Consider the following 26229-nt stretch of genomic DNA (forward strand, 5'->3'; position numbering starts at 1 on the left):
GTGGACTGAGAGAGTCACTTAAAGGAAGTTTTGGTTCATGGGGCTTATTTAGTGTTGGGGAACCCGTGTGACCATATTTCAGGACCCCCCCCCCACCCCCCAATTTCACCCTCCTCCTCCATGTTTAGAGGTACATTACCGCTACCAACTGTTTCTCTCGCGTTACACGAGAACGTGGTAAGCAGTCCTGCTCCCCAAATCACATTCTCTTGCAAGGCAGCTGGATTCACAAGATCAGGTGAGAATAGGTCTTGCAGTGGAAAAGCAGTGGAAAAGCAGCTGCTTAGCATAGCCTAGCATCTTAGTAAGACTGGTAAAAGAGGGAACAGCTATCCTTGCTCTGTGCAAAGGAGACAAATCTGCCTGGCAGCACCTCTAAATCTCACTAATTAACATGTTTTATTTTATAAGTACTGAAGTGTAAAAAAGGAAAGTTGCTGTTTCGCAAGGTGTTACATGCTGAACTGTTTCTTGGCCAGGACCAGTTTCAGGCAACCAGCAAAGACGTCGGTGAGTTACTGGTCCCAGCCAAGAAATCTAAGTGAAATGCATAACGTCCTGTAGGTTTTACACTTTGGCTTTTGTGCAGATTCAACAAACAACATACAAGAGTTAGCTGTTATCATTCAGCAGTATGGGAAATGATGTTTGAAATGATCGCTGTCATCCACTCACTGAGCTGCACAGTGGATGTTATCCTGAAGGTCTGTGTCTGTAATCTTGTGTACACATGCCTGTTTTCAGGAAATCAGCTTTTCAGTGATATCTGACACGTGTTTGGGCAGTTGTTTGCTGTAGCAACAGCCAGTACTGACCTGGACTGTCAATGTTCAACACAAAGAAATCACAGCAGCTATAAAAAAGATGGAAGGCATTTAAAAAAACCAAACACAAAGCTGTCTTTTCTACTCATAGACTCTGGCGATTACATGAGAATGTGCATTTTAATGTAAATGTACATTCACAGCTTCGATGTCTGTAATAGCTGGTGTGCAATCATGCATTGCCTCCTGCCCTATTCAGCAGTATTTGGCCACCACCTGGAAGAGAATTGCTTCAGCTGTACAATATGTGTGTCTGTCTGTAAAAAACCTAATTTCAAGTTCCACTCGCTTGACTTTTGTGTCCCAGTCTGCCTCTGAGCAGAGGTGCAGACAGCTGCTGTTGCTTTTTCCCTGAGGCGACACACTCCGGCCTTTAGCTCTTATCAGTGTTTGCTCTTCAGTGTCCAGCCAAACCAGTCCGCCCACATATCTTACGACATAACAACACAATCACATGACTTCCCAGACTGTGTCATTTCTTTTGTACACAAATAGAAATGGTTTGGGGTTATTGGAAGAAACAACAGGAGACGGGAAATCTTTGACTTGAGGCTTTAAAGAGGAGCATGTTATATTTGAGCAATCCAAATGTCTACATTTGCCTTTAATGACCTACAGTGCTATCAAAGGCTGTTAAACGGAACACTTTTTGCAAGTGCTTTCTTTATAGTTTACAGAATTGAACATAATTTCCAATCATAGAACAGCGCTGAGACATGTTTTGTGGCCCAAGGCGATAATACTGTTGTGTTGGTAATGTTCATCTGCTGTCTAATGGAGATAAATGACTGCTTCTTTAGTCTTACAAAGCAGCATATTTGCTTCTGAAGCTAGAATATAGTAAACAGAAAATGAAATTAAAATAAAGCTAGAAAAGTGCACTTAGCAGTGGGCAAAACTCTGCCAGGAAACAGATGGTGAAGCACCTACTGCAATGTCAGCGCAGCTGCCAGATGGAAGCAGTGGATATTGGCAAAGTTTTTAAAAACGTTTTTTGTGTAGGGTAGTGTAAGTTTTCTTGTATAGTTATATGCAAAGTATTTAAGAAAGTGTGTTTGTGTGGTATAGGCTCAGTGTTCTTTAAAGTGCGTACTGTAGTGCAATGGTAACGTAACGGAGCATCCTGGGCTCACCTAACTGTGTAAATTTAATAAGGAAACAAGAAACGAGACAATAAGTCCAGACTTCTCAAGTTAATCATTATTAATCATATAGAACATTTTCTTATTTATGTAGAAGATTACAATCAACCAGACATCTTTACAGCAATATAATAGACATAGAAATCTACACTTTTGGAGAAAGTCGTAAAACCTGAAATTCTAAATAATTTATTTATTTTAATTAATTTTTCATGAAAATTGGTTTAGAATAGGGTTGCACATTGTAAGTACTTTGCTTTATTGATCATTGGAAACAAGCAATTCTAAATGACGATTAATCAGTCATCCATTAACTGTTATCATCCTCAGTCCAGAGTTATAATCGATTTTATAGTGAAGTCTCTAATTTTTTTTTACTAGAGGGCCTTGAACTCTCTAATATGGCATTCAGATGCATAGCAGCAACATAGAACAAGGATTTATTCATCTAATATTGTGCTCAACTGTAGTGGATCATATTGGAAATTAATTAGATTAGAAAATGAATCTGAAGTTATGGATGTCAGTTTTTTAGCCATGATAAAGACCAGAATATGGCGTGCATCTGACTTGGTAAGCGCTGTTTTTAGTCTAGCAGTTGTTGAGGACTTGCAGTCCCTTCCAACAGCAGTCGGTATAAAACAGAGCACTCACTCGCTGAAAGAGGTTTTTCAAGGTTTCTCAAAAATTGTGAATCACCACAAACATGCGAGGTCCTCGAGGTTGTTCCTGGTGGAGATAATGATGCTTGCCCTCTCAGGGGGCATTTGGTTAGGATCATTAAAAGCTTGTTTCCCCTGTTTTCATATTACATTTTTAACAGCACTATGCCAACAGCTGCCCTGAAATTGGGAAAAAATTATATTTATTTCTTTGGGGAATTTTTTCATAGCGCCATTTAATGACCTCAAGTGAACGAATAGCATAATTGTAATTAAGGACCTCTCTAGAGGCACAGAACATAAAGCCTGTATTTTCCACACCTCTTTAAAAGCCCCTTGTACCTGTAGAAACGGACAGAGAATCACAGGAAGTGGATTTTATTTAGCCATTATGCTCAATTACTGCAAACTGCTGTGCAGTTTCATTATGCGCCATCAGACCAGATGGGAACATTACTGTATGTACAGTCACACTGATTTCAGTGCAGGATGAAGTGGTGGCATTTAATGTTTAGACCTCTAATTACAAACCACATATACTTTACATAAATGCTTAAAGAATATCGCCATCTTTTAAACCGATTCCTCACGACAGCAAAGACTTGAATCTTGCCAGGGTTAGATAATCTACTGCAGAAACCTTTTTTCTTTGAACATTTGAGTTGTTGGTAGGAAGCTCTGTTATTTTACAATTCCACGTTATCAGAAAATCAAGTAAAGCATTAAAGCCAAAGCTCCTAATAAGCATGAAAATGACAAAAATAACATGCATAAGATAAAATGGGAGCTCCCTGTGTGCTGTGAGACTTGACTTGACTTAAGCCTCGAAGGCAAAAATGCTCAAATGACTTGGTGAAACAGTAATATTAAAAAAAAATCTGCACTTAACGGAGTGTGTATTTTGGAGCGCTGCCAAATTGTCATGAATAATTAATAACATAATTGAGATACACGCCACAAGATGCTGCTGTCACCAGAAGAAAGACGATTCAAATAAGAGAACCCTCTCATTAAATCCTCAATTATTCTACATGAAGTAGTAGTTAAACAGCTCTTTTACTCTCTGAATCTGGAAAATTTTCTGATCAAGTCTCTTATTTAAGCTACAAATCCTACTTTTAGTTGTTGTGTTTTTTTGTAAATTATGTAAGAATATTAGTCGTGTATTTTCATTTGTTTATTGCACTGATAAGACTGTCATAAATAATGAATCATTGATGTCCTTTGACCTGTTTTAAACCAGCTGACAGAGCATGCAGTCACCACTGAGGGAGGAATATGAGATCCTACAGTTTAATGACAATCCCAGTCTACTGACCTGTCATCTGTGCAGTGTTTCATGTGTCTGGCACTAACAGCCAGGACGTGTGCTTCATATATGCCTCAGAATCTGTAACTGATCTATAAATTAGCAGTTGACTCAATTCCCTTTGCCAGTGGACAAGTTCCTGTGTAACTAGAAAGTCTTAATTTATGTCTGTGCAGGAGAGCAGAGGTGTTCTCTTAAAAGTGTGTGTTCAGCTCTCAGTTCTTTCGTAGCCTCTAACTGAATCTCTACGAGCTGAAGTTTAGTTTCCCTCCTGCATCGTTGTTTGAACTTTATTTTACTGATTCATGTTCGTTTTCAGCTGATTAGAAGTGTTGTTGTTGCTGCTGGTGAAAACCCAACATTTCCTGGTTTTGCTTTTCGATAACAAAATGTCAGGGAGCTTTTATTGTGAAGGATTTACAGGAAATAATTGGGTTTATCCACTCATCATCGCTCGACTCAAGACAAAACAAGCATCAGTTAAAGCCAATGCGCACCTTCAAGCGAGTGCAAAAAGGTTTGCAGAAGTTAGCGACGGAAACAATAAATATCCACGACTACTGCAGAATGATGGTACCCTTTATCACTGAGGTCAAAAGCCAGATGTTTGTGGATGTTAGTGGGGTTTTGTCCTGTGTAAAAAAGGGTCTGGTGTTACTCTAAATGAATCTTCCCTCTTACATCTTCCCTTTTCCCACCCCTAATTTCACCCTCTCTCATCTGGTCATCCCATCTGTAGCTCATAAATCATCGTGACTGCTGGCAATGTAGCTGCACGGCGGTATCATGGTCACTATCTGCTGTCTACCTCCGACAATAACTCACAGTGAGCTTTATTTTTCCATCGGTTTTTAAGAGTTGCAGTTTTCAGATAGCTGAAAGGAAGTCCCCAAATGCACTGCTGGCATTTATTTGTCAGCAACTGCGTGAAGCTAAGTGTAGATAAATTGAATACTACAGTGAGAAATGCTCACAGTCTAGTCAAGTCTAGTCCCTCAGGATTTTTCTCTCATTTCACATCACATTGTTGTCTTTCTGGATACAATTCATTCCTTTTATGCCTTCCTCATCTCCTTTTCTTGCCTTTCTCTCTCACTATGGCAATCCATCCACTCTTCTTTCTATTTCATCGCCATACCCTCGTTCTCCTGCTTTCTCTCCGTTTCGATCTTTCCGTCTCCCCCCCTCACTCTGTCTTTCCTCCCCCTCGCCTCACTTTCTTATAATCAATAATCTCATACAAGAAGAGACAGGCATGTTGGCTCGGAGGGAAGCGTACGAGCCTCCAACCGGGTCTCGGGGGGGAGGGAAAGCCAGAGAGCCAATCCATTAGACGATGTTTTAACATGGGAGCTGGAGGCTGCAGGCACACCTGGGAACTGAGTGAGAGTGAGGGGGGAATATAGAGGGACAGGTCCAGAGATTAGACACATGCTGTCCTGTTTATAAGATCACACTCGTTTTATTTTATATCTCTGTATGCAGCTAGATAAAAAGTCAAAGGCGTTTAGTTGAAATGGCTTGAAAAGCTAATTTGAAGGTATTTTTCTGCAACAAGCAACATTTAACGACATGCTTTTGTCGTATCCATCTCACAACATGAAAGTACCCAAAGTCAATGCTACTGTTACTTTATTAATGCTTTATAAATCAGTTATGAGCTAAAAATAATACATTTTTATTGCACTTACAGTAAAGTAACAAGTCAGCATCAACTCAACAATTCACCAAGTTGGGGGTTGGGCTGCTCCTGCTTCTGTTTCCAGTCTTGTTAAGATGCTAAGCTATGCTAACTGACCACTAGCGGTAGCTTCATATTTAACATACAGATGTGTGAGTGTTATCAATCTTCTCATCTAAGTCTTGACAACAAAGCGAATGAGCAGATTTCCCAAAATGCCTTAACTTTTCCTCCTGTAAAGCAATTACTTACAACTTATAAAACCTTTATAAAGGGTGACATAGGAAAGAACTTGTCAAATTAGCACCTCTAAATAAACGATAACTGCAGAGCTGCGGAATAACAAAAAGAAAAAGTTAAACTGATGTTAGACATGTGGCTAACATTTCTGAGAGGTTTTTGCAGTATTGCAGTTGATCTGAAAAGGATGAGAAGCTTTAGTATTGAGCTCCTTGTATATTCTCCTTAAACCTGGCATCAAATAACGTTTTTTAACCATCTGTAACCATCTGCTCGCACTCCCCCTGAACTCCTCCTCTGCTGTGGATGTCAGCTTATCTATCAAACAGTAGATTTTTCTGGAACATTACTGAATGGAGCTCTGCCCACACAACTATCTGTTTTTTTTCATATTAAGCCTTTTTTTTTTAGACCATGCTGTTACATATTTAGCCATTAGCTGCAGCACACGGCCAATTCTCTGATGGATCTCATGCTGGCAACAGCGGCAGTTGCTAGGTGATTTGTGACTTTACTGCACAACCTCTACATCACAGACAATGAAAATATCATAAAAATCATTTACAAATATTATTTTAGCCTTTTTGTGGGCAGTGACAAATAAAAGTGACTGCCTGTATGTCGAGATAAATGAGACGGACATGTTGACGAAAAGCGAGATAGAGACAGAATAACACAAGAGGCTGATCAATGGAGCAGAGAGAAGCCATTATGTTAGTGCTGCTTGGAGCTACTTCGGTCAGATATTAGAGACGATGTCCAATAATGACAAACAATCTCAGTAGTATGCCCTCTGGTGAAAGAGGCCGTGTTTCTGCAATGGCTTTCATACAATTAGAAAAGAGGGATCCGTCATATTATGTGTTCTAGAAATAGTCTTATTTTTTTGAACTGAGTAAGCTAATTGCCATAGTTTTATTCTGATAAATTAATAAAATCCACATTTGTCATGTAAATAAATTACTTTTTTCAGGACTGATGCAGGTGTTTTTTTTACTTTTCTGTCCATGTCTCTGCCATTCTGTCAGTATCAGCTGCAGAGTTTCATTATGTGGTGGCGATTTAATTTAACAGGAAAGTGGCAAGGGAGCAGAGCTGGGCAGGTGTGAGGGCTGGTGGGAGGATGGCTTGATGTACTTTCCAATATTATCTGTCAATGGGGAACATGGAGGTTTTTGAAATGGTTTGGCCCTGTAGGGTTTGGCTCATTTTTTATCATTATGACTGCGAGTAATTTTATGTCAGTTTGTGTTTTATGTGTGTTCATTTTTTGTCCTCCTGTAAAATCCAGTTATCAGAATTTTAGGCCTTAAAATGTCTTAAAACCAATTTTGACAGGTCTTAAAAATTGATTGGATTAATAAAGTTAATGTTACTTTTGAGAATTTAAAATCTTTTGTCTGGCTTTTAAATGTGTTTCTGGGGGAAAAAATATTATTCACACTGCAATAATTACGCAACAAAACCAATATGAAATCAATAAACTCCAATGCAAAGTATGCAACATGGTAAGAATTTATTGGATCACACCGAGTTAGGGTTTCGCCATGTGGTGTGTAGCCAACAAGGCCTCTCCATGCCAAAAATAGCACTTCGAAAACTAAGTAAAAACAGTTTCTGTTAATGTTACTTTCACCTGTGTAAATTCAAGAAAATTCTCCAGTAAAACTTTGGTGTTCAGGCATTACAATGGCATGGGAAGTCAGAAAAACATAAAGCTGCTGTAAAAAGCCACCAGGAAATGGAAAGTACTGTCGCGACGCATCGGTCACATAAAATCATATCCTTTGTACTTTGTCTTTGTTGTAAAAAGTCTTAAATTTAACTTGTTGAAACTTGCAGAAACCCTGGAATACTGTAACAGATGTTTTTTGTCTCTTTCTCTGTCTCTGCAGGATTTTCTGGGCCAGGCCTATTGTACTCTTGGAGAGGTGGTTGGATCACTGGGCAGTCGCTTGGAAAAAGCTCTCGGGTGAGTAGGTGTGCTTTAGGCTGGGAACGTGCCAATATTTTGCTAATTAACTGATCAGTGTTGATAGATGGTCACAGCAAATGAAATCAATTGACTGTGAGAAGTGTCAGGGATGTTTTCCCTACAGAATATAGCACCCAGTGGTATTAGGACTCGGGCATTTCCTTTGGGGGGGTTCTTGCGTTAAAGCACTGACTGTGTGTGAGCATTTTTTACACTCGCACCTTGTTTCACAAAAAATGTTCTCTGTATCTGTGATGGCTTCATCTTTTATGATGTCTCTCCACCACTTGTACCTGAAAAATGAGGGAAATGTCTTTTCCTGCAGGAACATCCTTGAAGCAGTCAGTACTCTGTGCAGGAGTTGCTGTAGTTGCAGTTGTAGTTACAGCTGCACTTGTGTGAGAATGGTGAAAAGTGGTGAAATGAGTGGACTAAAGGACTAGTCATTTTTCTACACAAGCAGAATAGATGGTATAATGTTATTATTATATTATAAATAGTTGAAAATAATCCAATTTTATGAATAATTTATACACCAAAGCATGTATTGCTTTCTTGCTGAGACTCCCATGTCTGTTATATTAAATATGAAAGCAAAGCAGCAGGTGACTTGTCTTGAGCCGAGCTTAGCTTAGTATATCTTAATTGTTTAATCCATACAAAAACAAAAATGTAGAAACTAGAATTTTTGGTAGGAAGTTGTCTGCTGGAACTGTTCCTTGGCCAGGAGCAGTGACTTCCTGAACAGTATTACAGGCCACAATTACAGGCCACAGTGAACACAAACAAAACATGACATACATCAGATGCACAGGACTATTAATCAGTTGTATAAATAATGCATTCTCATGGTATTTGAATGAGGATTTTGCAATTCATCACAGAAACTGTAGGGGCCGACTTTAACGCTGCTATCAGTCTGTCACTGGCAGCAAATTCAGAAAGGAAATAATCTGTTTATTATATTTCCAGGTGTTGTTGCTGGTGGTCCCTTCCTCTCCAGTTTTTATGCTAAGCTAAGCTAATCGCCTTCTGCCTCTTGCTTTATATTAAGTGTACAGACACAGGAGTGGAATCAGTCTCATCATCCCACTCTTGCCAAGACAAAATGTCGAAATAGTCCACATATTAATGTTCAAATTCATAAAAAGTATATCTGTGATAGCTGTCATTGTGCATGTAATTAAAATGTTTTAAATTCACTTACATATTTATATAAAAAATTTAGAGTGACACAAAAAGATGTGGGCTGTTTCAAAGCTGCTTTTATTCTCCAAGAAGTTTGATAAATCTCATCATCTCACAGGTCCGTCTCTGCTCCTGTAAATCCACCTGGCTAACAGTACAGTAAATTAATAACAACTTGGTAACAACCAGAAAAAGACAGTATATCCATGAGCAAAAACACTGAAATCCTGTGAACCAATTAAGCTCAGGTTACAGTTCAGCGGATCAAAATGTTCTCAGGTGTCAGACGCAGAGCTTTAGAGCAGTGAGATGTGTGTAGATTTAACTTTGTATAGAAGATCACCTGCTGTTTGGTAATTGGAGAGACTCGAGCAGTATGGAGGGTGCATCCTTCTTCTTCTGTTTCTGGGGGAACTGAGCCGAGGAGCGGCGCATACCTGCAGTTTTTACAATGAAAATACAAACTCGCAAACACTCCCACACGCTCGAGGGTATTCATACACACACAAACAGAGACTGATCGTTTTCATCAGGCTTGTTAGGCAGCCCGTCCTCTGCAGCAACACATATAGATCTCAGTATGTGTATACGTGTTTTCCGACTTTGCTTTTCCGTGAAGGTGTGAACCTAAAACCTTGTTGTTGTTGTTGTACAAGTTGTCCGCGTTTTCTGTGTACATTAAGTTCTTTGAAATTAAAAGGGAATGAAAAAGGTGTACTGAGAAGCAGCAGTACATAATTTGTTTTTATAACCTTTAGAGATAAATGCATCCATTTTCATTTAAGTGAAATACAATTCACATCTATGCTTAATTCTTCACCCGTCATTTGTCTTAAGTTGACTGAATTTACTCTAAATAATGTAACATGCATCACACATTAAGATCAATACTGTCAGAGTGACCAGTGGTTTTCATTACACCAAACATACCATTTGGGAAAAACTTAAACAGGGCATTTTCCCATGGATGGATAATACCCATCAGTGTGTTATCCATCCATTTTTCATCCACAGTGAGTAAATACACTTACTTAAACCAAATACCTATCAGTAAGGCTTATCATCTTTAATTTGTCATCGCTGATGTGCTGGAAAGCTCAGATTAATGGCAGATGCTTTAGATCGTTTGTCACCACACTAATATCAACACATAAATCACCACCTACCGCTTTTGCAAAAGGAGCGTGGCTTTCGAGATTCTAAATCTTTTATTCAGAGGCAACGCTAAAGATGGAGCGTTGATATTTTTTTAATGCTGATGTATATCATTATTTAAAACATTGCTTTTGCTTTAGAATTGGGTGAAACTAAACTGACTGACAAGATTAGTGTCAGCATTTTTAATTGCTCTTAGCCTAATCCAGATTCTTTCTTTGCACATGCAGCGTATATGTTGCGCTGTACGGCCCTGAAACAAGCATGAAAACATACTTATGCATGATATATTCCATATTCTGCCAATAACTCCCTGTAAATTTACACATTGGTCCTTTAATTTATTGTAAATCATTGTGTTCCAGGCTGTCAACCAAGGCTCTCTGTGCTTCATCATAACACTTGTAGTATTTAAGTAAGTGATCCACAGAGCAGAGCAAAACAAACAGCCAGCCGTTTGGATAAAGTTATCCACTCTGACAGGGAGCTGTTTTCATTTTTTTAAAAAAAGATAACGCTTTGCCTCTATTTTAGTGACATTTTGCAGGCGCACCACATCTCTGAAGTGCTGCTGTTGGCCTGAATCTTCCTGCCACGACAGTCCCACACTGACACTCTGTCCACAGATATTTCACACAAAAAAAACTGCATTAGAGGAATGCTGTTATTCAGGGCACATACTGCAGCTCCTCTGTGTCAAACATAACAAAAATAATGTAGTTCTACTTTAGTCTCAGATTGCGCTGTGCAGCTTTAGCAAAATTGGTTTATTATCAATAGATGTTAAAGTACTTTGATCAAGATCAGCTGCAAAATTATTCATTAGAAGCCCCATTTAGGATACATCATCACCTGTTTTTATCCATGCTGCTCTTTTGGCCTCATCAGTTTCACTCATTTTCTCTCTCATGGTTGAAGCCCACTTGGCTTCTTTTCAATTGTGTCTTTTTAATCCAATTTGCTTGTTCATTTGAAACCTCGATGAGCTTTGAGATCTAAAAAGTGGGGTGTTGGGGGAAATAGCAGCCAAGCTGGCATCCCTTCACTGCACATTGTCAACAACCTGGCAACCTATCTTTGTGTGTCTGTGTGTTTCTGTGGCTTTTTCGTGTGTGTGTGTGTGTGTGTGCGCGCGCGCTCCAGGCTCCACTATTCCTATTCGTTTCAAAGCAACGCTGTCATCCACTTGAGCAGCAATCGCCATGGTGATTGCAGTGGCAGGTTTCCCGCTCAGAGAGAGAGAGGGAGCACCTGTCTGTCCATGCCATGTGCAGGGTGTGTGTGTGTGCGTACATGCTGATATGTGCACCATGGACCCCTCTAAAGTGCAAAACGATGTTGTCTACCCTGCAGCGCTGTTCAAGAAATCCCTCCCTCCCTCTGCTCCACATCACACACACACACACACACACACACACACACACAGATGCCGTACACATACTTGTAGTCAATTGGAAATATTGACACTAACAGCAAAACTACCATTGCTCCTCCATATTCTGAGGAGCTTTTATTAAGAATGTACGTCAAAGCCACAATAAACAATCCTGAAATAAATTTAAGGCCATGTGTGGCTAAAAAAGCTCCTATTTTAATCATGAAAGGTGTGAAAATCCACCTCCAGTCATGTTTTAAACAATACAAAATGCTCTGCAAGAAGTGATTAATTGCATCTGATATTTTTTTTGGCAAAATAAGTTCAAATGCCTTGTTAAAATGACGTACATACAGCTCTACACCTTGCCTTCATTTAGTATTCAAGGATTCATGAATATGCAAATAGTCCCTGCCCTCTCCACACATCCTCAACCTCTACCTCTCTGTTTTGTGAGCTAATAATAGTAACCAGCTACATCCAGCAACTCCTTTGGGCTGAACATCACCGCTAATGATATGTATAGTGCCATCCCTTTTTTAACTTTATGATGTCATATACCTGATCAGACAGACGGTCAGACATGGACATGTTCAGGTTAAAAGTGAGGGAAGTGGCTACGAATTTGCATCCTCTCTTCATGTCAACTTTGGAGAACTTTTGAGAGTCTGGAGTCGCAGCCGATACCAGTAGCAAAGACGTATGTGTGCTGTTCACCTCAGCAGTTGATGGCCGCTCCTTCCTGTATTCACATATGTGTGACCAGGCCTTTAAATTTGTAGACAAGACATCACTGCTTACCAATATTTTGGAAGGTCACGAATTGACCAATATTTGTGTGATTTCATTTTATCTTTGGAGTGGACAATGGACAGCGCCGCTGTTGTTTCGGAACCATGGACAGCGCCGAGTGAGAAAAAGAGAACTGTTTCTGTTTCTGCCCCCCTGCTGATATTGACAGAGAATCTTTCAGAAATTCCAAAAAATATCGAGTGCTCCGCGAGTGCTGCTTTCTTGTGCGAGTGCTCTGATTTCTAAATGTATTCTTTGATTTTGAAACAGCAGCCTCAGGACTTGTGTCCAAATAACGCTTTTCTCTCTCACTGCACAACTGCTTCATCTCAGTGCTCCCCAGTTCTCTTGCCAGAAAAAGGAAAAATATACCGACACACACCCTTACGTAGTTGCACTTGGAATGGAGCTATTTTGTTAGTCTTGGTCTAGATTCATCCTCAGTGTTATTTAGACTCAGTCCTGACTTGAATTTGTCCTTGTTCAGTTAAAGTTTGTTATTTGAGGTTTTGCTTTGTTGCCTTGTTTCATCTAATGAGTAAGAGTAGATTGCATAAATTATTTGATCATTAAAGCTTGATTCTTTTTTGTGATTTTGTATATGTTTATGGAGATAAAGAAAAATACAACATAACTTGATTGATTTCTCTCTGTGTTTCACCTTACAGTAATTTTCCTCTGAGTGGCTGTTGACATTGGTACATACTGTGTACTTTCTGTATTTGCTTGTTGTAGCTGCAGTGAAGCAGCACTGTGCAGAAAGCTCCTGGGTTAATACACCACGTGGCCTTTTTTAGCTTTGGTGCATCAAATGTTGAGGACAATTTTTTGAAAAATTACATGAAATTGTAGGTGAAGTAAAAAAAAAAATATAAATGTCTTGTACGTGATATATTAATTACTAAGAGAAAAGTTTGTGTGTGAATAGTTGCAGAAAATAGATGTTCTGTACCTTCATAGGAAAGGAAAGTGCAGACTGTTTAAGTAGCACGTAGGAGTTGTGTACTTTCAGCTGCTGAGGACATGAACTCTTCATTTATTGTGCAATGTTAATACAAATATATGCAGCTACAAAAATCAAGATGTTTGAAATGCATTTAATGGACTCATATATCCCACAAGTGCCATTTACTGTAGGTCTTTAATAGATCCTGTTTTTAAAGAAGTCATGAGAGCAGAAATAGGATGGCTGTCAACTTTTATTACAAACAAAGCGTAGAGGCCACAGATGTTGAAGTTGTTGTCTTGCTGAGATTTTGTGCGTTATGTATGTAAGTATGTGTGTGTGTAGACTTTGTCAGACACACACCTGCCGCCTGACACGACAGGGGGGGGGGGGGGGGGGTCTTTAACAATTTTAATGAGTGCTAATTACAGCTAATTACATTGTTCAATCAAACTCCAGTGGGCAATTCAGGAGTGTGTGTGTGTGTCTGAGGGAAAAAAGACTGAGAACCCCATGAAGCAAAACAATGACAACAGTATCCTGTGATGCGTGGCTCCTGGATGTATTACATGTGTTACGTGTGTCTCTGTGCTGTCTGATTCCTCTCAGTCCCGCTCAACCGTTGTCCCTCTTTTCCTTTAATTTCCATTTGACCTCTACTTTCCTGCAATCCATTAAATAAATTTCCAGTATCCCAACTCAATCCGTTCTTGAAAATGTTGCCATCGTGTAAAGCCAGTACAGAATCTTACTGTGATGTTTTTTAGTTCTTGGACTCTCTTGTCTAAGCTCTGACTTCGGACATCGTAACCGTCTTAATAAACACACAATGACACCTGATGTTTGCTCTAGCTCATAATCTAAAGTCATTTACATGTGAAAAGATAAAGAAAATAAAAATTGCACCTGAAATCTGAACACAGATTGACCAGATTTTTGCAGTAATCCTCTTTTCATCACCAAGAAACTGATAAGTAAACAAGATTTCTAAAGTTCTTTACAATTTTACTAATAAATTTAATATGAGATATTCTTTATTAGCAAAATGTGACTGAATGTGAATTTGCTCATTTGCTTTCTTGCTAAGAGTTATTTAAGAGTATTGATACCACACTCTTACCTGTACAGTAAATATGAAGCTAGAGTTGGGAGATGGTTAGCTTAGCTTAGCATAAGGACTGGAAATGGTAGGAAACAGCTAGCCTTGTGTGCTGGTAAACTGTAAAAATGACAACAGTTTGCTGTGTTACCCAGCAGCTGTGAGGAGAGGAAGTTACTGCACCTGCAAGAAGAAAGAAAATCTGAGCGATAATCGCCTGCAAAAACCACAGTGTGTCATTTTTATATCTCAGGGTTTGAATGGATTAATCAAACAAGATATAAGGTGTTAATTAGTCAGCTTCACAGGTGCTGGTATGCAGATTTTGTATTGATTTTGGCCAGAACCAGGCTAACTTCTCCCATGTTTCCAGTTTGTCATGCTAAGCTAAGCTAATCAGCTGTAGCTTCATATTTGGTGCTCAGACATGAGAGCGATACCAATCTTCTCATCTACCTCTCAACAAGAAAGCAAATGTGTTTATTTCCAAGTGTTTATTCTTTTATCTTGCAAAGACACAATGACGCACCTGAACAGAGCCACAGCGTGCAGCCTGAGAATGAGATTTTAAATGTTGAAATATGTTTTTTCACAACATGTAGTTAAGCTTACTTGGCCTTTAAACTGCAATTCAGTCACCTCATCATTAATTCTACTAGAGACGCGGCTCTTCTGAGGGCTCCTTTTGACTTCTGAAATGCAGAAACACATGAAAATGTTGCACTGACTCATTGGCTGGTTAAATTTGCATGAGAGCACTTAGGTTTGGTGAACACCACCTGAGACATTTTGCAGTGAATTTGCATTTTATTACTGATCACATTTTCGCTTGTGGTGTGTCACTGATGCTGTTGTTCATTTCGAGGGGCTCTCCCTATTTTTCTTTCACTATTCTTCTCTCTCCAGCTCTCAATCTTTGCCCTCACACGCTCACCGCCCTTTTTTTTTTTTTTTTTTAAACACTGTGCCTCTTTTGTTCCCACAAAACAACATCTTTCAGTGTTCATTTGAAGTGCGTACGGGGTCAGAGAGAAGCCCTGTGAACTATGGAAGAGCCAAGTGGGCTACAATTTTAGATTCAAGTGAGCCAAGAAGGCAGACACACACACAAAGGCTGATAGCTGTGAATACGAGCCTGATTGTGAGGATTTACAGTATAAAGGGAGGACAAAGAGACTCTCTGTCTGCCTCTGGTGTGACATGGGTTTGATGTCAATGCTCCCTTTGTCAGAGAGAATTATGGTTATGAGTTTCTTTTTCGGGGGAAAAGTGTATGATTGTGCATGTCAGGGCATGACCAGGAATAGATTCTCATGCTTTTATAATTATAATTGATGTATCATTCAGGTATTCTCGCTTCATCTGGAATATAATGAAAATGACGAGCGTATAAGGCGTGTGTCCTGTTTGTGCCTGTGTGTGTGTGTGTGTGTGCGCGCTACACTGCAGCCCAGAAGTGGTCCAGACTTAATTACCCGTCTCTCGCCAGTCGCTGATTGCAAATCCATGTGTCTTGATTAGAGGATTCACAGTGTTTCCTCTCTCACGCGCACACACACACACACACAGGGAGAGAGACAGAGATATTCCTGAAGCACTTTCTCAACTTTGGCGTCGTTTTCTGCGTCAGGAATGAACTAAGGAAAGCAATTTACCTGCGAGTGAGAATAAAAACTAAAAGCTCAGTTTTTATTCAAAAGACACATTAAAGGGATAGTTTGTATTATTGTATGTGGCGTTGTGTGAGGTACTTGAAGATAGTCGGGTTATTAAACAGCAGATGTTGGTCAGTTTGGAGAGGAATAGAAGAATATCAGCACAGAAGCTCAGAAGAATCAGAATCAACGACAAAAGATATCTTAGCTTCTTATAAAAGGTCCACCTGAAAAAAAAAATCAATATCAGTTTAAGTGTATGCTATATTTAGAATGCTTTCACTGCTTTACTTTGCCATCAGACAGCCTTTTCTGATGGGAAATTGCTGTTGCATAAGCCAACCCAACCAAACTCCATTGTAAAATCAGTAATGTTACCTTCGCAGAACACAGGAGTTGCTGGATGACCACTGCCTCGATCTGTCTGTTTGTTTATGTTATCGTGCGATTTCAGCGAATTCGAACCATGCTTTTAAAACACAGAAGGCACACAATTACACAAATAAACCGACAGATCAAAGCAGCGGCAAATCAGAAGCTCCAGTGTTCTGCAAAGTAAAATTACTGATTTCGCTCATGTAGTTTGGTTGGTTTAGAGTGATATTTGGATTATATAATGTCAGCTTCTTGACAAAAAGTGCCATCTGCCAGAAAAGTAAAGTGGTGACAATATTCTAAAAATAGTGTACACCTAAAATGATGCAGATTTTTTTAAGTGGATCTTTTTTTTAAGTTGCTGAAATACTTTTTGTTCCTGATCCTGTCCAGAGCAGTACATTGCTGGTGCCCCTCTGCTTCTCCAAACGGGGTGTGTGGACCAGCGTGTGCTGTAAATCAAACAAATCCACCCAAAAAAAAAAATCCAAACTGTTCCTTTAAGCTTATTCTGTTGTTGGTCATTTCTAAACACAGAAATATAACAGTTAAAGAACCAATTTTCTGGTTTCTTAAACATCTCAAATGATGTTTTCTCTCTATTGTCGTAATAATAAATAGCACACCATGCTGGATTTAATCAAATAACTAAAACTCTCACAGTGATTGAAGCACAACAATATGTTATCATTTTCTTTTCAGAGGTGGAAAAACTCATTTTCCCAGAGGCGGTATAAATGGTAGTATCCAATTTAGGAAACATTGTGTAGCATGAATTTCTGTTAGGATCTGAGCTTTGAACTCGTCCTCTTCCACACATCTGTATGCATGCACGCGTGTGTGAGACAAAACTGAGAGATACATTATTTATCCCAGTAACTACACGATCTCGGCATCGGTTATCACCCAGGAATTATTTTAAGTCGGATCTCTCAGCCAGAATAATGATCACGGCTCTGAAAAACAGAGGAGCGAGAATGAGCATGTGAGGAAATAACGAGCGGAGGAATCCCATTCGATATCCCGCAGTGGGGGCCCCGGCTCGGCAGAGTTGTCATGGTGACATGGATTCTGGGCACTTGTGTGTGTGTGTGTGTGTGTGTTGGTGCGTCTTTAACTATTTCTCCCGCCATATTGTTGCAGCAAGATGACATGATTTAGACTAAGAAGGTGTGAGACAGAAAAGAAACGAGAGTTTTACTAAGACTTTAAAAAAGTTGTACTTGTGCTTCTCCTTAGTTAGGGGCCTCCCTTCACTGACAGTCAGATGGTAAAGGAATCTCCCTTTTCGTGTTGTATGTTTAACACAACGCTGGGTATTGTTTCATCATGTGAAACAGTCATGAATGTTCCACTGAACTTTCTGCGCCCTCTGGATGTGTATTTGAAGGACCTGATAGTTCAGTGTGCTGGGATGCCACTAAAACTTTTGAAAGTCTCTTTTGGTACTGGTATCACTTTAAGGGCACTGGCACTCTTATTGAAACCCAGCCCTATTTGATACATACACATAAACAATTATTTTTAAGTGCAGCTTTTTAATTTGAATGTAAAAGACGGTGGTCTTTAAAGGGTAGGTACTCCATCTGTCTTTACTGCAACTTCCTGTTGTCTTAAAACACCAGTAAGGTGCCCATCTGTACCTTGAAAGAGGTTTTGCAATTTATTGTGGTTCTACCTGTTCATACTGGCCATTAACTGATCCCTTCCTAACAGAGGTGGAAAGTAACTAAGTGCACTTTTTTAAAAACACAGTTAAACACAAATATCTGTACCCTCTACTTCTTGCATTTTCAAAACAGGCGTCTTACTTAAGTTTTAATGCATTTGAGTTGATTATCTGCCTCTTTGTGCTCAGCCTTCTCAACATCAAGGCTGATTTCAACCTAAATTGATGGGACAATAGCACATAGAAAGGATTATTTCTTTGCATATCCATCAATGCATATCATGCATGACAGATGTAACAGGACTAAAACACAAACATGAGGAGACCTAATAAGACTAAAATGAAGTAAAAGATATAACCAGTAAAACAAGACGAAAATGACATAAACAGCATGACAGGATGAAAAGGGCAAAAACATATGAAGATGCAAACATTGTAAAGGATGTAACAAGACAAAACAACTAAAGAGACGTAACAAGATGAAACAGACAGAGACTTGACCGTGGAGAAAAGATGAGGTTCAGTTATTTGTGCACAGAAATAGCTGATAAAAATGTCCTTCAGCGGGCGACTTTTACTTTTAGACTTGAAAATATATTTCAGAGCCTGTAGTTTTTCACTTTTACTTGAATAAAGAAGTTGAATTAGTGCTTTTACTTCTAACATTTTTTTTGACACATGTAGTACAGATTAAGTGTTTGTGTTTTCAGTGTAAACGATGGAGGACAAAATCCACAGTTCTGATTTTGCACAAAAATGTTTTCAAAACCTTATCTGAAGTTAATTTGAGGCTTCAGCGGCCTGAGGAAGTCAAATCAAGTGGATATCTTCCAACGTCTTTGTAGTACAAATTTCCTGTTTTAGTTTCCTTCTTTTGCAGCTGAAGCGTTGGCAGGGAAAGATGTTGGCCAAAGACAGATATGTTTTAAACTAAAGAGACAGTGTAACTTTAATCTCATGGGTTACTAGTGAGTATAATTATATTTTCAAGCAAGTGTTGTCATGCATTTTTCATTTTGAGGTTGTAGGAACCACATTAACTTATTGTAAGTATCAGGATGCTTACCTAGTGTGATTAAAAGAAACCAGTCTGACTCAAACATGGTCCTCACTGAGAGGTGAATAGAGGGAGCCTGATATTGTTGGAAATTAGATAAGTTTAAGTTAGAGGTCAAAACCTCTTATTTATCACAGTACAGTCACTTGAACAAAACAGCAAAGTCATGTGTATAACAGGACTTTTAACCAGTATTTACCCAACACTCCAGTGTTTTTTTAGTTTTATTGTCAGTGTTGTGGTTTGCTGTTACATGTTTCTCATGCATGTCACACACAGGGATGGGTATCGAGAACCAGCACTTAATCCGCTTTCATTGTCAATTAGTTCATTATTTTCTTTGTTAATCAATTCATTCGATACGACACCCTAAAAATGTTTGTTTTTGCCCGCGATCCAAAAATATGGAAGATATTCACAGCAAGGACGCCGGAGTCAGAGAATTATGTCTTTTTTTTTTCTTAAATAATTACTCAGACCCATTAAACAATTATCAGAATAGATGCTGATCAATTTAATAGTTGACAATTAATCGATTAATCGTTGCAGCTTTAGCTGACAGGGCAGAACTCCAGAAACTTATTTCTGAACAGAAGTAACAATAAAATAACTGTCATGGTTTCATGTCATGATTTGTTTTTGCACCAAATTATGGTGAGAAGAAGTCAAGTCATGGAAAATATTTTTCAGGTGGTTGGTTGGGACCTTTTGGGTGTTTCTGTGGCACTAAATTTGCTCTGGGTTTCATTAGAGTCACTTTACTAGAAAAGGTCAGTTGTTTACAAGAGGATGTTAATAATCCCAGGGCACGCCTGTGTAAATACTTCACACAACATCACCCAGAGTGCAGCAGAACGGGCTAACCTCTCCCTCAAGAGATGCTGCATCATTACAAAGTGATTCCACTGTTCTGCTGCTTAAAACCAAAGAGGTCGCTTCAGTGGGAGTCGTAACTGGGATTTCAAGAGAACATTACTGGTATTTCAAGAGAACATTACTGGTATTTTAGGTCAGACAAAATGCCTGGAGAGCTGTGGTATGTTTAATGACATTAGAACTTGGTGTTAGGGGATCATATTATCTCCTAGAGCAGGGGTCTCAAACTCAAATCAGCATCATCATGTCTTCACTTTAGTGAAGACATAGTACTGAAAATGTACTGTTATGTTTTTTATTATGTACATATTTTTGTCATATTTAACAAAAATGCAAAAATGCAGTTTCTATACAGCTTAATATACATTAGATAGCCATGCATTAGACAGAAAGTCAGCAGCTCCTCTGTAACTTTGAACTGGTCATTAATACCCCTGATGAATCGTGTTTGTCTTTGCTGCTTTTGTTAAACTCAGAGTTTGCACACCACTCTGTCACTGTACTTGCCAGTACAGAAATATTGTTCAGCATGCTGGTCTTTTGTGGGCATGGGAGATCAGCAAATAGCAAGAAATACATACATACAGTACATTTTTAAAAATAATTTTATTTTAATTGTATTCAGTGGAGGGGTTGTTTAAAGTGGAATGAAAGAACTAGAAAATAGAGGGAGGGGATGAGGGGGCCAGAAGTTTATCACTACTGCCATATTGATTTTTTTCTGACCATGTCTTCTTCTCTGGTCATGCTTGTGCTTTCTGGAGACGGCTTTCTGTAATTGCTCCAGAGATCAGTGATTTCTCATGATTTTGTGGTGGTCAAGTTTTTGATACAGTTTATCTGTTTTTCTTCTGAAGCCCCCACAACAAGAGTCTCACATAACAGACAAGAAATCAATCATGTTTTCTGCCTTTTCTGCCACAGAAGCAAGTACTTTGAGTAGATCTCTGTTATGGCAAACTGTGATTGTGTTTGCTGTGTTAAGCAGGTGAACAAGGTCCTCTTCCTTTAATCCTTAATTAATCTCAGTCAGTCATGTTCTGAATATATTTTTCTCATTTACCCACCTAATGCATAGAAATCTTGTGACCCCCACCTGCTGGTCCTGCCTGGAAATAAAAGCAGAGAACAAAAAAAGAAAGAAAAGAGGAAAATCTGTTTTTCCCATTGTTAGATCACCAGAGAAAAAGGTATTGCTTTTGTGAATGAAAAAAAAAAAGGAATGAAAAAGGCTCTTCAATGCAAAGCATCGATTCCAGGATCTATTTCATTTTGATACGTCTGCCATTTCGAAAGCATTTCGCCCCGCTGGAGTAAAAGAGCCTTGAATTACATTCACGCTGAGGTCCTCGACCCCAATTCTGGGCTGTCTAAATGACTGCCTGAGTCGATTTCTGCCAGGTGGGTCTCTGAGAGTGGAGCTCATCAGACGACAGGCCCCTTTTTGTCAGATTGCAAGACCTCTCAAAAGTTATGTCAAATTATGTCGTCCTGCTCTTCCTCCTATGCATGGATGGCTTCCTTTAACTACTTACTCTGCTCTGAAAATTGTAATGGCAGTAGATACATCACTGTCACTGTAGGTGATGAGTTATTGAAACATAAAAGACTCTTTTTAACCAAAGTAAAGCTGCACAGGAAAACAAGCATTTTAATCATTTCAATTAAGTTTTTTATGATTTTTCTCAGTGTAAATCTAATTAAATATTTGATATTATGATATATGATAAAAAAACAAGAAAGAAAAAATATGAATAAGCTTTTAAAGCTAATGAATAATATGAATATGCTGTTTTAAGTGAAAAGGCTCTTTTAAATCCACTGTGCTCCCCGCCCAGCACCAAACAACACACAAATAAATAAAGTTAACAACTGATTGGTGATTATAGTAGAGCATTGAGCAGCTAAAGAGTTAGATATTCACCTCAGGCATCAAGTTATCTCAGGAACATTTCATATAGAGCAGACTTAATAATATTGGAGCTGGTGGAGACCAAAGTGGAGCCAAAAGGACAGTGAATATTTGACTTACATCTGAAAACACATCATCTTAAAATATTTTGTTTAGCTCCATAAATAATGATAATGTAAACTCCAGTCTCATCTGATTACCAGTAAGAAAATGAAATGAAAGAGTTTTTGCAAGTGTCTTTACAGCATAAACACATGAGTTGAAGTGGATAAAAAGGAATGGATGACACTAAACAGTCTGCTCTTTCTGCTTCCTAACAGACCAAAAAGAACATTTGCTGTTTTTAGACAGTGAAATTAGTCAGGTGTGTGTGTGTGTGTGTTTGTGTACGGGGTGAGGTGGGGTTGTTAATGATGTCACTGACTTCACCTTCAATACCCGACGTTCATTCAGTGAAAGTGCTTACAGATACACATGCATCACCTATCGCCACCTGTCCTATTAAGTAGTAAAACACGCCCTTATAAAAACACCACCTCGGTCAGTTTGGACACACTCACGCACATCACACACACTTTCCCTTACCAACAAGAGCAAAGTCCACTCATTTACTAACACTCATGCACAAACATAAACGCCTCATGCTCCACAGCGACCCTTTTGTATCTTGGAAAAGTTGCAGGGCAGTGTGAAGTAGTAAAACTTTCCATGAGGAGAGGGAACAGGGTTGTGTTCATAAACACGACATTTCCAGTAGGTCTTACTTCCTGATGTGCTTCACATTTAAGTGTGAGTTCCCGACATTAATCTGTCTCGTTTTATTAAAAAAAAAAAAAAAAAAGGTGTAGGTCTGGTCAGTGTTAAGCCCTTCAGCTCAGCAATGTTTTTCTAACTGTAAATCAAACGTATCCGCGGCGTTGATCAGCAGTTCTGATGTTTCTACACACACAGCAAAGAAATGTCATCTGAGGCCACATTCTGAAGGAAATTATATGAAAATGCCACGTTGGACCTGCAGTGCGGCGCCTGATTTTTCGTCTTTGCTGATGAGCCAGGTTTGGTGGCAGTGACGTTAATCAGTCACACTTTATCTCACAAGTGAAACTGATCCATCTGTTTCACATCTGTTTGAAAGACCAGTATAAAATAAAATATATATGTTGTCATATACACATTGATTTATATTCTATTTATTTTGGCAGTCTGCATCCTGCTATTTACTGTCTTTCTGTCTTCTTGAGTTAATTTTATCTTTATTTGGTCTTGATCTTGTTTGGCCTTGTGTTTAGCTTCTGTTATGAGTCCCTGCCTTGCTTTGCCTGTCAAAGCACTTTGTTAAAAGGTGTGATAAAAACATGCTTTTTAAAGTTATAATTGTTATCATTATTATGTCCACAACTTTTCATTAGTTTTCACGTATTTCCAGAATATCACAGCACCATAAATGACATAAAACAGCATATAAATATGAAGATAAAGAAACAGATAAACACAACAGAAAGTCTAATTTGTGGCCACAGATTTCCACCCATGATTGTCCGGACCAGGGTTGACTTTTTGATGGAATAACTGATTACCTTATTGATAATCTGGGCCTTCTAATAAGGAGCATGGTATAGATCTAGCTGGTTTATCATCCTGTATGTCAATCGCCATAAGCTGCCACTATACTTTATTATTATAAGTTGAGTGACTAATAACCACGAGTCAGAATTTATGCAGTGTCATCTATTAGATCTTTTTTTGTACTTTCACGCAAACAAGAGTAATGATATTCATCACAACCGAGGTGTAATCAACTGCAATTATTGAAAAATGTCACAAGCCTGATTGTGCTGATTTCTTGGGGAAGAATCTTACTTTTTACTCGTTTCTATTTTTGCACGTCTCTGATATCCTGTGGTCCACACACCAGAGCGCCAGAATGGAGCATCGCTGAGTAAACAAACAAGAATTTGCAGGTTCCCATCCTGCTGTGGGAAGGTTGGCATCCAGCCCAGAACCTTCTCTTGGATGTGTATTAAAACTGAAATATAGAAATAGTAGCGTTTTCATTGACTCCTCTCCTCACAGTAGATGCTGTGCTGATGTCAAGATGGAAATTCCAGTCAGGACATACGAGATGTCTTTCGATTATTATTCCGTGCTGTAAACTTGACCTTTGGCCTTGAGTGCAGATAACAGCAGAGGTATAGGAGGAAGGATACATGTAGAGTGAACAACATTTTCATGCCAAATACAGTATCCATGTGATTGTGATCTCTTAACCCTTTGCTGTGCTGTGTCTTGTGTACAGAGGCATCCAGGGGAAGAAATGCGGGACCATTATTGTGAAAGCCGAGGAGCTGAACAACTGCAGGGTGAGGATTCCTGGAAAGTCTCTTCTCTTCCTGTGTCTGCTGTTTCTTCATCTTTTCTGCATCTGTTTCCTGCTTGGTCTCTGTCAATCTCTTCCTTTCTCTTCTTGTTTGTCACACATTTTCACCATTTCATGTCTGCTGAGGTTTTTTCCTCATTTGTAGAAGTGGGAAAGACATTTTTATCGGCAGATTGGAGGTGGAAAGGCTGTGGAAAAAGTCTGAATTTTGAATGTAAATAGTGTGTTTACAGCTTTAAGAGGAAATTCAAATGGCGTGAGACGCCCCTTTGACCTTTGTTTCAATATTTCATAAATAACAAAAGCCCCTCTAAAATACTTAAACATTTAATAGCACTTAAAAGCAGCTGTTGGCATTTCATGCTGCATTTCTAGTATTGTGTTTTGTTGGTAATCTATTTCGTAATTATGGGGATGATTGTTCCAGTTTGCATGTTGAGACATTAGAATGAGTATGGAGTCCTGTCACTCACAAAATAAATAAAAGATCTATCATATGAGTCACAAATACAGCTGAATACATCAATAAATCATAGAATGTGAAAAGAAATAAAAAGCTTTTCTTTTTCCTTTCACTCCCAGTCAGTTGGTAATAGGACTTTTTATATTATTTTCCTTTACCTGCATCCAGGTGATAAGATGAATTTAATCTTAAAATTAATTTTTCTCCTCTATTTGTGTTTTATGAACTCTATTTATTTCTCATCTTTTATCTTCGGTGTCCTATTTTTTCCCGCTCGGCAAACATTGAATCAGTTTTGGGGCTCCATAGCACGCCACAAACAATCTTTCAATAATAATAATAAAAAAAAAAAAAAGAGCACAGACCTCCATCATGGGCAGCGATCCACTCCTCTGTGACATGCACATCTGTAAGTGTGAACTTCACCAGCAAACCATCTTAATTCATCGTATCATATGTGTGTATTTACATTTCTGTAGACACACCTTAAAGGTAAGTATCCAAAAGTGGATTTATTCCCTAAACTGACATCTCTCTAACTGAGAGGGTATTTTGTCTTTGTCTCTCTCTGCTCATTAGGAATCAGTGATGATGCAGTTCTGCGGCAACAAGTTGGACAAAAAGGATTTCTTTGGCAAGTCCGACCCCTTCCTCGTCTTCTACAGGAGCAACGAGGACGGCACGTGAGTTCCCCCTTCCCTACGCTTCCTCCTTCACTCATCCTCCGTCTTTCCTTCTCTCCTTTCATGTTTGGTTTAATCCTCCCCTGCATCCAAAGGAAATTGGTTTCATTGATTTGCCTCAGATGAAAAGCTGCGCTGCCTGTTTAAGCATGTGTGTGAATTACATGTGGAAGTGCAGTGATGTGGTATGTTTACATAGATTTTGTGTGTGTGTGTGTGTTTGTGTGTATGCGTGTGTGTTTCGATCCTCTTTTTTCCGCCCGGCAGTGTGTGACAAGTCAGATAAGACCTTGTGCTCTGAGGGCGGAAGATACCAGGTCCACCTGCTAGCCAAAGGACTAATGAAATTACCTCTTTGCAGTTTGTGTTTGTGTGTGTATTTTTGTGTGTGTGTGTGTCAGAGCTGTAGTTTAGATCCCCAGCCCAGCATTTCTACACTCAGTTAGTAGAAAGTTAGTGGAAATTTAATCTTTAAGTCGACTTTATCCCCTCTCATGTGTATTTCTCAACTACATACTCCTTAAATCTCACTTATTTTTCTCTCCGCTCCAGCCTTCCTATTTTTTCTCGCCTTCCCCTTTTTGCTTTTTTCAATCTCTTTTTTTCTCCCTCTGCAGGTTTACTATCTGCCATAAGACCGAGGTGGTGAAGAACACGTTGAACCCAGTGTGGCAGGCCTTTAAGATCCCAGTTCGGGCTCTTTGCAATGGTGACTATGACAGGTGAGTCTTATTCCTTTTGTAGATGCTGAATATTATAGCAATTCGACTAAAG

At 39.0% G+C, this 26229-nt stretch overlaps 1 protein-coding gene across 1 annotated transcript in view; it reads left to right on the forward strand.

Annotated features, from left to right (window-relative positions):
* The window catches only part of LOC146306671 (copine-8), a 113961-nt gene that overhangs the window by 43441 nt on the left and 44291 nt on the right, over window positions 1-26229 (forward strand). Inside the window, exons 6-9 of the mRNA XM_084710832.1 lie at window positions 7754-7830; window positions 24229-24292; window positions 25352-25455; window positions 26073-26177. Of these exons, the coding sequence (XP_084566958.1) occupies window positions 7754-7830; window positions 24229-24292; window positions 25352-25455; window positions 26073-26177 (350 nt within the window). The remainder of the gene's footprint in view (window positions 1-7753; window positions 7831-24228; window positions 24293-25351; window positions 25456-26072; window positions 26178-26229) is intronic.

The sequence above is a fragment of the Lutjanus erythropterus genome, chromosome 22 (assembly GCF_056507025.1).
Source record: "Lutjanus erythropterus isolate fLutEry1 chromosome 22, fLutEry1.hap2, whole genome shotgun sequence".
NCBI classification, from domain to species: domain Eukaryota; kingdom Metazoa; phylum Chordata; class Actinopteri; order Lutjaniformes; family Lutjanidae; genus Lutjanus; species Lutjanus erythropterus.